The following is a 14,992-nucleotide window of genomic DNA, read 5'->3' as shown; positions in this document are numbered from 1 at the left end:
CAGTCCACAGAACCACTTTCCACTAAAAGGCTTTGGCCTGGGAGCGCCACCTGACTCTATTGTCTGCAGAGTAAAAAAGTGACACCCCCGGGCATGAGAGGCTGGAACACGGTTGGGACTGCTCTGCCGAGCAGCCCCTGACCGCCTCAACTTCCTCAGAGGAGGAGAGGTAAACGTGTTCTTACACAGGAAATTACATCCCAAGAGCCCCTGTACATCTAACTTCACATAGTCATATAAATATGTCATTTTATTCCTCAGAATTAAATGTAGTCAACAACCAGACAAGTCAACACAGTCTGGTGTAGAAAAACTCACATCAAAACAAAACAATGTAATACACGCGTTGCCTCGGCAGCGCACATGTCTTTTCTTTTTTTTGCCACTCAGTCACACAAGCAACATCAATCTCCTCAGAGAAAGATGAATTCTGCAGCGAGCTCTGCCACAGAGGGCGAAGAAAGCGCAATGCTAGCTTGCAAGCCTCGAGAACGAGCTCTAGATCTAGTGAGCATGGGTGGAGATAGGACAAGCCATCTCCAACCCGTTCACCAGATCATGTGTGATTTGTGTTATCAGGGTCCCCGCCATGCCTCAGCAGCAGCGCGACCTCAACCACAAAATTGCATGCACGGACATACTCCTCAGAGCATTCCCGGCGAGACCGGAGCGCTTAACAGCGAGAAACACAGTCAGCCCCCCAAAGCCAACTGCGTGAGCTCCACTCCTCATTAATGCTGCTTATTATAATATTGGACATAATATGCTTTTGTAACTGGTGCTTGTGCAACTGGCAAGCTCATTGACGCCTTCCACATCAATCTCCTCAGAGAAAGACAGGCAGCACGTCACACCCTCTCACCGGGGATAAAGTACTGCAAACGCGGGCTTTCAAACCCCCGAGAGTGGGCGCCGGATCTGGTGGTTAAGGAAGAAGGTAGGGACTTGCACGTCTACATTACTTCCAGCAGATCCAAAAGCGAAACCCGCGAGCACAACCACCGCTACGCCTCAGCGAAAGCTGGGCTGGCACCATGAGAAACGTCAGTGAAGGCTCTCTCCACCAAGAGAAAACACTCGCATTGCAGCCGTTAACTCCCTCGAGAGCTGACATTGCGCGCTTCACTATCAAGTAGACAACACATGAGCTGCGTGTGTCCCTACCCTTTTTTTTTTTTTTTTGCTGGCAGGGAAAACACACAGCCTGAACACTGCCTGCTCTCACCCAAAACTTCTCTTGACTGAAGCTTTGACAAATGGAGTTTATCAGTGGACAAACGACACTAAATAAGACTCAAACAGATAGCGACTGAAACGCACAGATGCTGAAAACAGAAGGCTGGCTGCCGGCTTCGTCGCTCGTGCTTTTATGCTTCCTGGTCTCTGACGTCACCCGCCTATGACGTCTCGCCCATTCATTGGACTAATTACACATGTTATTCAGAGACGTCACGCTGGAGGCATTCCCCAAACATTCTCAACACAGCTCGAGTTCCTGAAAAGGGACCCTTTTTTGGGGTGAAAATACTAATGTGCCTAAGACTGTACTTTACAAACGACATTTATAAAGAATGACCATACAGTCATTCACAGAACTGATTAAAGACAGTGACAGACAGCACCTATTTTAACTAAATATCAGAATGATTGACAGAGATACAGTAGGAACATTATGTGTGGTTTTGTATTAAATAATGACCCAGATCATGAAATACATGTATTAGCCTTTTTTAGGTTTTGCCCACTGCCCCTCACAATCTCTGTGCATGGCCCTGGTGGGAGGGGCCTGTGCAGAACTACATCACTCGGACAGGAAATTTCAGAACAGCCTGATTTGAGAAAGGGGTTTTTAATAGGGTTTAAAATAGGGATTTTAAAAACGGGTGGATTTTTATCATTATAGAATGGATGTGTACACACACTTCCAACACACATTTATGTAACAATGTAAACTATAATATGTATTTATCTGATTACATTCAGTTTGCACCTATAAATAAATCCCATTATTTCTGTTAAAAAAAAAAAGTATGCTTAAGTATGTCATTTTTCACAAGGGAATCTTAAAGAATAGTAAAGAACCCATGACATAAAAAAGTTTGTCTTTTAGTCAATGTATTTTAGCTTTGAGATTTAAAAACAGTTGACTTAATTAGTATTGATCAGAATACACATTTAAATTACAGTCTTTTTCTTCTGGAAAATGAACCATTAGCAATAGAATGTAGAAAATCACAATTGAATTTTTTTTTTCACATTTTAAAAAATGTTTTCATTGCTTTCATCGATGACAAAAGCTGTCAAGTTTCCTCTGGTGTGATATTAAAATTAAAGGCTACTGTCTATAAAAATGAAGCCCATTAACATTCAGTAGGAAATATATGAGGAAACAACAGTATGATTATAAGACCAAATTAAAATTGATGTTTGTTTATGGGCTTTGCTGAAGGAACTGATGGAACTACACTTGTACCATAAAATAGATAAGTGAGGATTCCTGTACAAGTTGTATGTCAGATTTCTGTGATGATATGTTTGAATCTCAGTGATAAAGGTGCTCTAAGCAACTTCTGGAAAATGTTTTTTATCAAGATATCAAGATTTCAAAATAGGGGCGATGTCCTTTTGGGGTATGGGCTTGTTTGTTTTGGTGCTTTCAGATATCAGCATCACTTGGCAAAATTTGCTTAGTGCATCTTTAATCGAATAAGGCTGCAAATAAAGAAGAGATTGTGAACATGAATTAGTGAATTAGAACAAGCACCAGAGATCACACTTATGAGCTTGTGTTCAACAGCTCATAGACTTTGTGGGTGTATTTTCTCAAAAGTGGGAGTAATATTTAGGTCAGGTTTGCATTTTAATATTATGTGTTTGGGATCATTTTAGCAAGATCCATGTCTTACTCTGAAATAAATAAAAAATGTTGGCTTATAGATGTTTTTTTTATTTTTATTTTTTATCTCAGACTGATACATAGATTTCTGGTTTGATAAAATTCTTGACTTATTTGACATTCCAGTGGTAGTACTGCACTGCAGGGCTTAATCTAATTCATAAACTAGTTTAATGTGATAGGAAAATGTTTATATGTGACCCTGGAGCACAAAATTTAGGTCGCTTGGGTAGTAGCAAGAGCCAAAAATACATTGTATGGGTCAAAATGATTGATTTTTCTTTAATGCCAAAAATCATCAGGATATTAAGTAAAGATCTTGTTCCATGAAGATATTTTGTAGATTTCATACTGTAAATATATCAAAAAAATTTTTTTTATTAATAATATGCGTTGCTACGAATTCGTTTGGACAACTTTAAAGGTGATTTTGTCAGTATTTAGATTTTTTTTTACCCTCAGATTCCAAATTTTCAAATAGCTGTATCTCAGACAAATATTGTCCGATCCTAACAAACCATACACCAATAGAAAATCGCAAATCCCTAAAAACTGGTTTTGTGGTCCATGGTCGCGTATGTCTTTCACCCATTCCTTTGAAACTGGCATTCATTTTGAAATAATTTGCATTGTCTCTTGGGTGATACTGTATCTCAACCCCCCTTCTGCTTATGGGTAGAGAGTATTTAAGAATGTTCATTTTTACAATTTGTTCTAAAAATAATTTTTGCAAGCTCTCAATAGTCTGTTTTGGGTTTGTGTTATTAATACATTGATAAATCAAATGATATTACAAAAGAATGTCCCGAGTGGATTGTGATTGAGAATTTTACTCTGTGACAAAAGGGAAAATGTCAGTGTGCCTTAAAGAAATGAATTCCTTTTTACATAAAACATATGCCCCGTCTCACGATTTGTGAAGAAGCTGAGAAATAAGGCCAACTGTGAAACATCTGAAACACTTTCATATATATGCTGAAAATGTTTAAACATAATGAGGATTTAAAAAAAAATATATATATATATATATATATACACACACACACACACACACACACACACATTTAAATATATGGAAATAAAAATAATGCAAAAATAGAAATAAATACAGTATGTACAAATGAAATATGAAAATGTATAAAATGCTAATATATACTCAAATTAAGAAAAAGAATGACATAAGCCTGTCGCACAAAACAAATTCAGCTTATCTCTTGACATACAATTTAATACACCTACTAACTATAAATGTTTAAATATATATATATATATATATATATATATATATATATATATATATATATATATATATATATATATATATATACATTTATATATGTACAAGTCAAATATGAAAATGTATTTAATGCAAAAAATAAATGAATAAAATGAAACAAGAAAGGCATAAATCTGTCACACAAAACATAAATTCAGCGTATCTCTTGCTATCTCTTGATGTGCCATTTGGAATATTTGTCAGGATGTCCAAAACCACAGTGTGTGTGTGTGTGTGTGTGTGTGTTATTATGGGGGATGGGGCTGTTGAGATTTTGGGTTTATGAGTACTGGGGGAAGGGGAACGCTCTGCATTTGTGTGCTGCATTCTCAAGATAATAATGACTGAAATCTCAATGAGTGTGTGAGGTGAACACCTGTCAAAGACTCTCTGTGTTTGTTTATAACCAGGAGAACAGTGACTGTTGGATGGAAATTCATGAAACGGCACATATGACGCACAGCTCACCAATGATGGTCTGGTTGTTCACTGGCAGGCAGTGGAAATGCTTCTGGAAGGGGGATGGGGTGAAGGATTAGCCTCCTAATATCTATTAGAAATTCATTCATACTAAATTCACTTCTCAAGACGCTGAAGAAAATAAGAGGGGGTGCTCTCTCTTACATTAGTAGGTGATTTGACCCAGTTGTTCTGTATTCCTGTGAAAGGGTCACTTGACGTCACACTCTCATGAAGCTACTGTACATCAGCTTGAGGGAAAATGGGACAGATATTTGTTTTGGTTTCACAGGAATATCTGCCTCATAAAACAAACCGTTCCGGCCATGGATGCTGCTGAATAGCCAATGCAGCATTTCTGAGCTACATTAGATAACATAGTAGGTTAATAACTGCGACGCAAATCACCTGTTAAGCTAGCTTGCACTGCACACATAGACAATACATTAGTTCACATGTCAGGAACCATGGCTGTGTTGCAATCACCAATTCCAATTCATAGTGCCTTACAAAGCAGACGTCAGAAGAGCTGTAGGAAGCATGTAGGCTCAGTCCCAAGAGCAGTAAAATAGTGATCAAGTGTGCAGTTTATCTAAACAGAAAGCCAAAATGGTAAATATATCCATTAGTCATTGAACTTCACCTCATAACTTCTTGAAGTGACTAAAATAAACACAAAAAGAAAATTTCTCTTCATCTTAAATTGGTTAGACTAGAACCCAACAGTACGAAATCACATTTATTTATTTGTTTAATTTTACTAAAGATTGCATGTTTTTTAACTAGATGTGGTACAGGCGGGCCTGGAAAAAACGAGCGCGTTGCGCTTCCATTATGAGCGTGCATACCGCATCTGAAATAACGAACTTGAGCACAAAAAAAAGACTTGATATGTCAACGGCCCCTTCATTTGTCAAAATGTTTCCTTTCGGTTAATGGTTAAACGGTCAATATCAGCTTCCCTAACTGGCATATAAACATAATATAACATGCAAAATTAATGAATTTTAAGCCACACAAAGTCAACATGTTGGTATTTCTTGCTCTGAATCTGCCATAAAATAAAATAAAATTTTATTGATTTTTGAAAAGGTATACTGTGCCATTATCATTAAATTAGTTGAAACTGGTCTTAGAACAACAATATTATCATTTTTCTGCGATAATTTCCTGGACAGTTTATCGTCCAGCAAAATTTGTTTTCGTGACAGCCCTAGTTGGTCGTATTTTTGGTGTACCTTTCTGTAGCTTTATGTGTGCAAAGACACTTTTAAGGGTTAGTAAAATTAATTACATGAATTGAGTGGAATAATCCAATCTTTCAAAAGATGTCATCATTGCTTTATATGATGAACAGTTTTAATTTAGCCTTTTATTCACATATTATTCGCAATTGTTTCCACAGCTTGATTCATATGGATTAGTTGTTTGGTCTGTTTATTAACTTTTCGAGGCGTCCAAGACTTGATGAAAAAGGCTTAAAATGGTGAAACAAAAATATTTCCGATAAAAAAAAAATCTTCATTTGTGTTTCAAAGGTAAAGAAAAGTCAAGCAATTCACAGCCGTATCCAGATTAAATGAATACTAATAGGCAGTAAAACAACTTCAAAGACATCTTTCTAAAACAATTTCCTTACTTTTCTAAAACAACTTTCTTTTGTAAGATTTGTACATTTTGACGTTTACATCACATAACCAGCTCTATATGTATTTCATTTCTGATATAGTAAACTTGCTCTGTAGCGCACCCGTTACAGCATTATTAGCATTTATGAGTCCTGTGAAGCACGAATCATAAGTAAGCTTATAAAATAAATGTCAAACACATGTAGAAATAAGCTAAAAGTGGCATGGTGGCAAGTGTTTTTATGCCACATTTGATTTTGTTAACATTATCGGTTCATTTTAGTGTAGTGTTTTCAAATTCCATTAACCTTTTAGCACCACTCAACAGACGTTTAATTTCCAAACTGCTGTGACGCGTACAAGAACCAACATAACAAACCATTGCCAGATTCATGTTCATCTGTTCATCAACCATTAAAAGACTGAAACTGCTTGCCAAATTGACATTCCAACAACATATGTCAAATCAGCTATACACTGAACACTCAAAAAAAAAAAAAAAAGTCAAAAATGCATTTGGCTGTGTTAATTTAAATGCTGAAGTCACATAGATTAGCTGCCATGTCCAGTATCCATTTCTCCTATTCAATGTTCCTTGTCTCCTTGTCTGTATCTCCTGAATCTGAAATCAATGTCTTTATGAACTGTGATTTGGATTGTATAAGGTTTGTGTTTGTATGTGTTTGAGTGGTACTTTGAAAACTGACTTTTACTGCACTGTATGCAGGGCTGCTTGAGGAAGCGGGCGCAATGGCCAATGCCTCAACAGACTTGGACAATGCTGAGGCCCAGAGACAGCTCAACAACAACAACAGGCCTTCAAGCACAGGATTCTGGGAAACAGAGACCACCAGTGCCAAACTATTTGAGCACTCCCGCATCAAAGCACTTGCAGGTGAGTAGAAGATCCGCTGGATCTGTGGCTGTGCATGTGTCTATATTTTGAGCACATACTGCATCTATAATGTCCAGAAGTTTGGGGTCAGTTCTTCTTCTTTTGCTTCTAATTAAATCAATTTATATTTTAATCCAGCAGCAATTCCCTAAAATGTTAAAAAAGTGACAGTTAAGAAATCTAATTTAGACAAATCAAAATTATAATGTACAATATGCAAAAAAAAAAAAAAAGAATTCTGAGACTCGTTAAAGATTACATTTAACAGCATCATTAGTGTTTTTTTTTAAGATTAACATTAAAAAATACCACAGCGAAGTTAATCTAAATGTAACTGACTGAATACTAATATCATCTGATAACCGATATATTACCGATATCATGTATCCTTAATATAAATAAATACATTTTGATTGTCTTTCTGTAATCATATCAGATGAGAGGGACGCAGTCCAGAAGAAAACCTTTACTAAGTGGGTGAACTCTCATTTATCCCGTGTGTCCTGCCGTATCTCTGACCTGTATAATGACCTGAGAGACGGATACATGCTCATCAGGCTGCTGGAGGTGCTGTCAGGAGAGCTGCTGGTGAGTCCTCAACTTAACTAACCTTTTTACACTACATTTTTTTTCTCCACTTTTTAAATTTTACATAATTTGCATAATTAATTAGTAGTAGCCATGCACCTTATTGCTTTTTTGGTCAAAAATTAATTAGCCGATAACCTAAAATAAAGTTTTGGTGATTAATTTTGTGTTATGAAACTTGTTCTGATGTTCAGGATGTCATGGTCTAAGATGATAAATTAAACCAGATGTATTACATTTTGGCAATGAGCTGCCTCTCCATATTTCAACCAAACAAATCTCCATATTGCTACTGTATTGCTGCTGATGTTTACCAGTTGTAGCTTATAGATGCTGACACAGTCAAAAAGCATCATTAGAGAGCCACTAATTAAAGAGCACAGTTTGATTTCGACCCTCCAAAAGTATTTCAGCTAAAACTTTTTTTTAATATATATATATATATATATATATATTGTTGGGTGCCAGAATGTAGTCCATTACTAATTATTAGTATTGCTTGCTAGGATCACTAATACTCTTGCTGTACTATTTGGATTGAGCCCAACTCAAATGAATACCTTCAGAGAAGTCTGCTCTTATTTTTTCTATGGCATTGGACCTAATATTTTTGCTAATTGGTGATTTCACCAGTGAACAACCATATCTTGTATCTAATATTCATATTTTTTATTTTAGTTTTTTTCTCAAATAAAAAGAATGTTTATTTATAATAGTTTTAGTGTTAATTCATGACAATCACCCTGATTCAGCCATGCTATATTTTATTAATTGTCTATCAAAGGTTGAATACAGGAAGGTTCCAGCACACGTTTCTGACACATTCTTGTTATTATATGTTTTTGTTTTTAGCCTCGACCCACGAGAGGCAGGATGAGGATTCACTGTTTGGAGAATGTGGATAAGGCTCTTCAGTTCCTCAAAGAACAGAGGGTTCATCTAGAAAATGTTGGTTCTCATGATATAGTTGATGGAAACCACCGCCTCACTCTCGGCCTCATTTGGACCATCATCCTCCGCTTCCAGGTAAGAGATGCTTGGATCTCTTGAGACTGCTTTGGGACTGCTCTGTGTACTGATCTCTGGGCCGTCTTATCCAGTATGCTACCATTGCTGGATTCATGTGATCTGATGCAGTCTGATCTGTAAAGAGGTGGGCATGTTTGGACCCTGTGGGGGTGTTTGATCCCTGTCTGCACTTTATGGTCCCTGCTGTGTGTGTGATCACTGTCTGTGTGGTGCCCGTGTGTCTGTATGGACGACTGTCAATGCATTATGTACTGTATTGTATGCAGTACTGATAGAGGTGGAGTTGTCAAAGGCCTTGTCCTAAATGGCTCACTTTATGTGCACTAACAATGTGTGTGACTGTGAAGGCCACAAGACCATAGTGTGACCAATTTCTCATTTTTAATTTCTATCTTTTGCTTACAAGTGCCTGGAAGACTCCTTTTATGGTGTTTTTCTGTCATTGGTTTGGAACAGCATAAGGGTTTATGAAGTTATGAACATTTTGGTTGAACTAGTCCATCACTCTGCCAAGCTCTCAGGGCAATGCTGTGAAAAAGAGGTGTCCTTAACTGTATAAAATACTTTCTACTTGAAATGTTAAAAGTATATATTTAAAAAATGGAACTGGCAGATATTATTACATTCATCAAATAAAAGGCCACTTAAGTGCACTTATATAGAGTCACTTTATTGCTTATGTTTCTTAACACACTTAAGTACACTTACGTGCACATCAACAATGCCATATAAAACATTATAGTACATTTTAAATTATGTTTTAATAATGAAGTACATTTATTTAATTTCAACTTTCTAAAGCCCATGTAAAGTACTAGATTATAATTTATAACTGTAGTGCTGAGTATATATATATATATATATATATATATATATATATATATATATATATATATTATATTCGTAATATATATATATATAATAAGTATATTTTAAATTTACTAAATTACAACTTCAGCATTTACGAATAGAATTACAATTGTGTCTAAATACATGACACACAAGTTTCAACAGAATGACATTGAAGTACATTTTAGTGAATAATAAATGCTTATTGGCATTACACTTGAACCATATTTTAAAGACAACAGAAGATATTATGAAATCTCCTCCACATTAATACCAGTTTCAGCATAAAATAATCATGACTAGACATTCGAAGATAGGTTAAAAGAAAGAGTAGAACTTTACAGTCCATAACCCGTCTCATGTGATCGCTCAATCAGTATTTAAGCCACGCAAAGACGTCAATAATGGCTAGTTAACAATATGGCTAGTTAACAAGAAGTAGAAATATTATTGTGTAACTTTAACTTTTTATTGTAAAAACTTCATTAATTTCTAACCTTAGGGTTAGTATTATAGTAATGTAGTACCAACTGACTCTCATTTATATTTTAGAGCACTAATTGAGAGATTTTTTTATTTTTTACCTTGAGAAAATGTTTTATACTGTACCTGATATATATCCAAATGAATCGCAAGCTAATCCAACCCATATGGCTCTTAAGGAAACTCCTGTAGGCCGAGAAAGTTAAATGTAGGTCATTTTTTGTTTGTTTATCATATCTAACCTACATTTTTTTATTAAAATAAGAAGGATATGAGTGGGACGTGGTGAGTGCTTTTTAAATGTGAAACTGTACTCCATTTTCACAAGGGAAGCTAGGCTTGTATTTTCTCACTTCCATCATCTCTCTGAATATTTTTAAGCAGTCTGTGTCCATGTAACTACAAAGCACAGAGCAGCTCCTGGTTTGTATTGCCTGTCATCTCTTGGTTTCGTCAGTAAAGCAGTGGCAGGTTACCCAGAATGCCGTTTGACTGCAGCCCAGTAAGCTGATGCTGTGGTGAATCTGGATGCAGGGACGGAGAGAGGTGGCTTGTCACTCGATCCACCGAGCGTGCCGTAGAGATCGCAGGGTGGGGCTGTCGTTCACGTTCACGTCTCGTCCTGATTCTTTCTCTTTCCCTCTCTCTCGTTCATTTTCCCGCCTCCCTCCTTGATTTTCCTCTTTATATCCTGTCTCCATATATGCCGGAATATCTCTCCGCTCCCCCATTTATCTCCTTCCTACCCTCCCCATCTCTGTTGGAGTTAACTCTGCCCAGTCAGCAGGTAAGGCCCAACACTGCAGCAGCCGAACAGAGAGAGAGAGAGAGAGAGAGAGAGAGAGAGAGAGGAATTAGGAAGAGGGCAGATGGGAAAATTGTAATGCAAACTTAAGTATCTTGAGGACCAGAAATGTTACAGATGTAGCACTATATATCACAACTTTTAGGCTACACTAGTTTATGGAGGTTTAATATTTGCTTTCTCTTGTTATATATTATTCAATACAAATCTGTTTACATTTCCTATCTTTCCTTTGTAGAATTTTGATACTCTTGTTTTAAGCTCTTGTTTTAAGCATACGCCTTTGTAAATTGTTAATTTATGCTTAAAAAAAAACAGTTTCACAGTTTCCAAACTAAAATATTACGTAACTCAAGATATATTCTGCGAGGAAAAGACATCTTATCTAACCTAATGTTGCCTCTCAAGCAGATTGATCTTGTTTTAAGGATGTTTTTACAGGAAAAGAAGCTAAAATACAGATTTTTGCAGTGCTGTTCTTTGAGGTTGTAGATATTGATCATGTATTAACTGCATGATGCAAGAAATTCAATATGACGAATGATCTTGGGATGCTGTATTTTTGTAATGTGCTGGGGATGTTCGTGTGTGTGTGTGTGTGTGTTTGATTCACACTATAAGGCCTGATATTGTGAGAGTGTGTCCTTGTGCCACTCATTAGAATGTATCACGTCAAAAAGGACAAAACCGGTGCAATTGCTGTCATATCTATTGATGAGACGACACTGAGCACAATATAATATTTGTGGCCTGATGACGGAAAAGGCCAGTAAACCACAGATAATGCAATCACATTAAATATGATTAGGTAATTCTATGAATTAATGAATGAATGTATAGCTTTGATGTCATTGTCATTGTATCTCATAAATTTTCATTGGAGGAGAGACCTGAATATCATTGAGATCGAAGGTTGGCTCTTTTGGCTTGTGCCAGTGAGCAACCACCTAGTGACTACCCAGAAACCCCTAGCATCTTCCTAGCAAGGTCCTATCAACCACTCAAACACCTAAGCACGATGGAGGCAACCTTTGCACTGACAAGCTAAATTTTCATTAGAAAATCTAATTTAAAGAAATAATTCACCAAAAATGAAAATTCTTTGTTCATTTACTCACCCTCAAGTTGTTTCCAAACCTTGTTTGAGTTTCTTTCTTCTGTTGAGCACAAAGGAAGAATGTTGGCAACCAGGCAGTTGACGGCAGCCATTGACTTCTGTGGGATGGAAAAAAAAACATTATGGAAGTCAATGGCTACCGTCAATTGTTTGGTTACGAGTCAACATTTTTGGGTGAATCTCTCTTTAACCCTCATGAGACATTTCTGATTGATTTCATTTTTTATTTTTTTTTGTCAATCTGACTGGTTCAGACCTGGCTTTTTAGATATGCACTCTGTGTGTTTTTTATAATTATGATTATAATATAATAATAATAAAGCAGTGAGACTATATAGAACATCCAGAGTGCAAAAGGTTCACTCAAAAAAAAAACTCAAGGTAAAATGAATTGCAAAATGAAATTTAAATAAGATTTGAATAAGATCGAAGTTACCTAACATTTCAGCATCAAAAAAGTATATGGTATTGCTGTTGCTGCTTCAGGGAATTGTTTTGTCATTTCATTAGAAAAAAAGAAAAAGAAGGGAAAAAAGTTTTCCCTCCAAAAATAACAGTCAAGATGTACCCTTTTCTTATGATTAGGATACTCCATGGTCCTCCTGAATATGAAGTTTTCTTGGCTTCATGATCCCAGTAAGGAAAGCAAAGCCAGTGACTGGTCCCTTGTAATGTCTGTGTATTTCAGATTGCAGAAACTTTTTTTATTTTTGTATTGTTTCTCATTCCTAACAGATCCAGGTGATTAAGATTGAAACGGAGGACAACCGAGAGACACGCTCCGCTAAAGATGCTCTACTTCTGTGGTGTCAGATGAAAACAGCAGGGTAACATCTATATATCTATCCCACATAACCAACCCTTGGACAGACATACTTTACATACACTACTGGTAAAAATAATAATAGGAAATAATTCGTTTTTTAATGTTTTTAAAAGAAGTTTCATATGCTCTCTGCATTTATATGATCAAAGAATACAGTAAAACACTTATATATGATGTAATATTATTACAATTTAAAATAAAATCATAATGTTTTCTATTTGAATATATATTTAAAATGTAATTTATTCTTGTGATCAAAGCTGAATTTTCAGCTTATCATCAGTGATGAAAACCGTTTTTGCCACTTAATATTTTTATGGAAATTGTAGCACTGTAAAAGGACTGCATTTATTTGAGATATAAATCTTTTGTAACACTATAAAATGTCTTTATTACAGTCACTTTTGATTCATATTATTTCATGTCTGGAGTAATGATGTTGAAAATTCAGCTTTGTCATCAAAGGAATAAATTACATTTAAAATATGTTCATACTGATTTTAATAAGATTTCACAATATTACTGTATTTTATTATATATTTGATCATATAAAACCAGCAAAGGTAATCATTAAACTTCAAAAAAAATAAAATAATCTATATTATTCCAAAATGTTGACAGTGTTTGGTAGTGTATTATTTGGGCCTTCAGAGAAATAGACATGATATTGCTGTACGTGAGAAGTCTTTGACGATGCTGCGATGTCCTTCCTGTGTTTTGCCCCAGGTACCCAGAGGTCAACATTCACAACTTCACCACCTGCTGGAGGGACGGCCTTGCTTTCAACGCTCTTATTCACAGGCACAGGTTAGCGGTCAGACGGATACACATCATACTGACTTGGCTTTCTGTAATACCATTCACATCATTGATAGAGGCTGTTATGTGAACTGATTCCTGCTTCTATGTTTCACAGGCCTGATTTAATTGAATTCCACAAGTTGACCAGATCCAATGCAACACACAACCTCCAGCAAGCCTTTAACACAGCTGAGCAGAGTCTCGGACTCACCAAACTACTAGACCCTGAGGGTAACGAGCAGCGTTTTACTCTCACTAAATACAGCAAATACAGTGTGAATCTTTACATTCCCTAGTTCAGACAGAGATTGGGTATTTCAGGGATCCAGACTGTGACCAACACATTGTCCAGCTCATAAGCTCTGCCATTTCTGTTGCATTTGAGAAACATCAAACAGTAAACGAAACGAAAGCCAAACTAAACCGCACTACGTTCCAGCTGTGTAGCGCATACCGTTTATCAGCTCGGACCACGACACAAACATTTGTGCAAATTTGTCTGAGCTCAGAACAGCTTTACTCGGGAGCCAGAGTAAAGGCTGCAACTGTAGATGCAACTGTGCTGCGAGATCCAGTGAGAAGCGTTTGAATTCACTGCATAATCATAAGGTTACTGCAAGATCTAGTTAGAATCATTCAAACTCTGCACAGAAATCTCTGATATAAACAGTGCTGACTAGGGCTGCACGATATTGGGAAAAAATGACATGGCGATATTAAATTTTTCTGCGATATATATTGCGATATGAAATCTAATTTAATTTTTTTCTTACAAACAAAAATGGGGTGAGCACACACATTCTCATTTTAAATGATTTAAACATCGACACTGTGTAATTGTGTCAATTGATTAATATGCGTGAGGGAGAGAGAGCAAGACAGCGCTCGTGTTGTTTGAAGACGGTGAGCGTGCAGCCAGGGTACGCTCTCTCTGTCTCGCGCGCGCTCTCTCTCTCTGCCCTGTTAAACTGACAGGAATTAAAAAATTTTAATTGCTATGCAATTAATCCGCGAATCACATTCGTCAAGGGCCGGGGAGCAGCTGGCCCGTACAGTTAATGAATAACGGATCAACTACGACAGCCTACAACGCACATCCTACGATGTGACTATCGTGGATTCGTACATCGCGATATCGATGCTTAAACGACACATCGTGCAGCCCTAGCGCTGACATACGTCAGGAAACCAGAAGCGTAACACTAACTGTAACCATGGTGTTGTGGTAGAAATACTCCAATGCATTATATCATTCATTTCAGGGTTATAACCTTTTGAGAGAGAAATTTGAGCATTTTTCAATGACTTTCAGGCATTTCTCACAGCTATTTCCAGCTCTT

The 14,992-nt window shown here is 36.6% G+C and overlaps 1 protein-coding gene across 5 annotated transcripts in view; it reads left to right on the top strand.

The window, feature by feature from the left end:
* LOC127934639 (spectrin beta chain, non-erythrocytic 4-like) overlaps positions 1-14,992 on the top strand; it is an 80,462-nt gene that overhangs the window by 8,333 nt on the left and 57,137 nt on the right. For all 5 annotated transcript variants that reach the window (XR_008147866.1, XM_052532149.1, XM_052532147.1 and 2 more), the window contains exons 2-7: positions 6,987-7,154; positions 7,591-7,742; positions 8,595-8,768; positions 12,761-12,852; positions 13,578-13,658; positions 13,768-13,883. Coding sequence is in view for 4 of the 5 variants with exons in the window: in XM_052532149.1 (XP_052388109.1) it covers positions 7,010-7,154; positions 7,591-7,742; positions 8,595-8,768; positions 12,761-12,852; positions 13,578-13,658; positions 13,768-13,883 (760 nt within the window). In the remaining variant the exon portion in view is untranslated. The remainder of the gene's footprint in view (positions 1-6,986; positions 7,155-7,590; positions 7,743-8,594; positions 8,769-12,760; positions 12,853-13,577; positions 13,659-13,767; positions 13,884-14,992) is intronic.

This window comes from Carassius gibelio, chromosome A18, assembly GCF_023724105.1.
Source record: "Carassius gibelio isolate Cgi1373 ecotype wild population from Czech Republic chromosome A18, carGib1.2-hapl.c, whole genome shotgun sequence".
Lineage (NCBI taxonomy): Eukaryota > Metazoa > Chordata > Actinopteri > Cypriniformes > Cyprinidae > Carassius > Carassius gibelio.
Note: the sequence above shows the minus strand (reverse complement) of the source record. Positions and strands in the feature narration are given on the sequence as shown.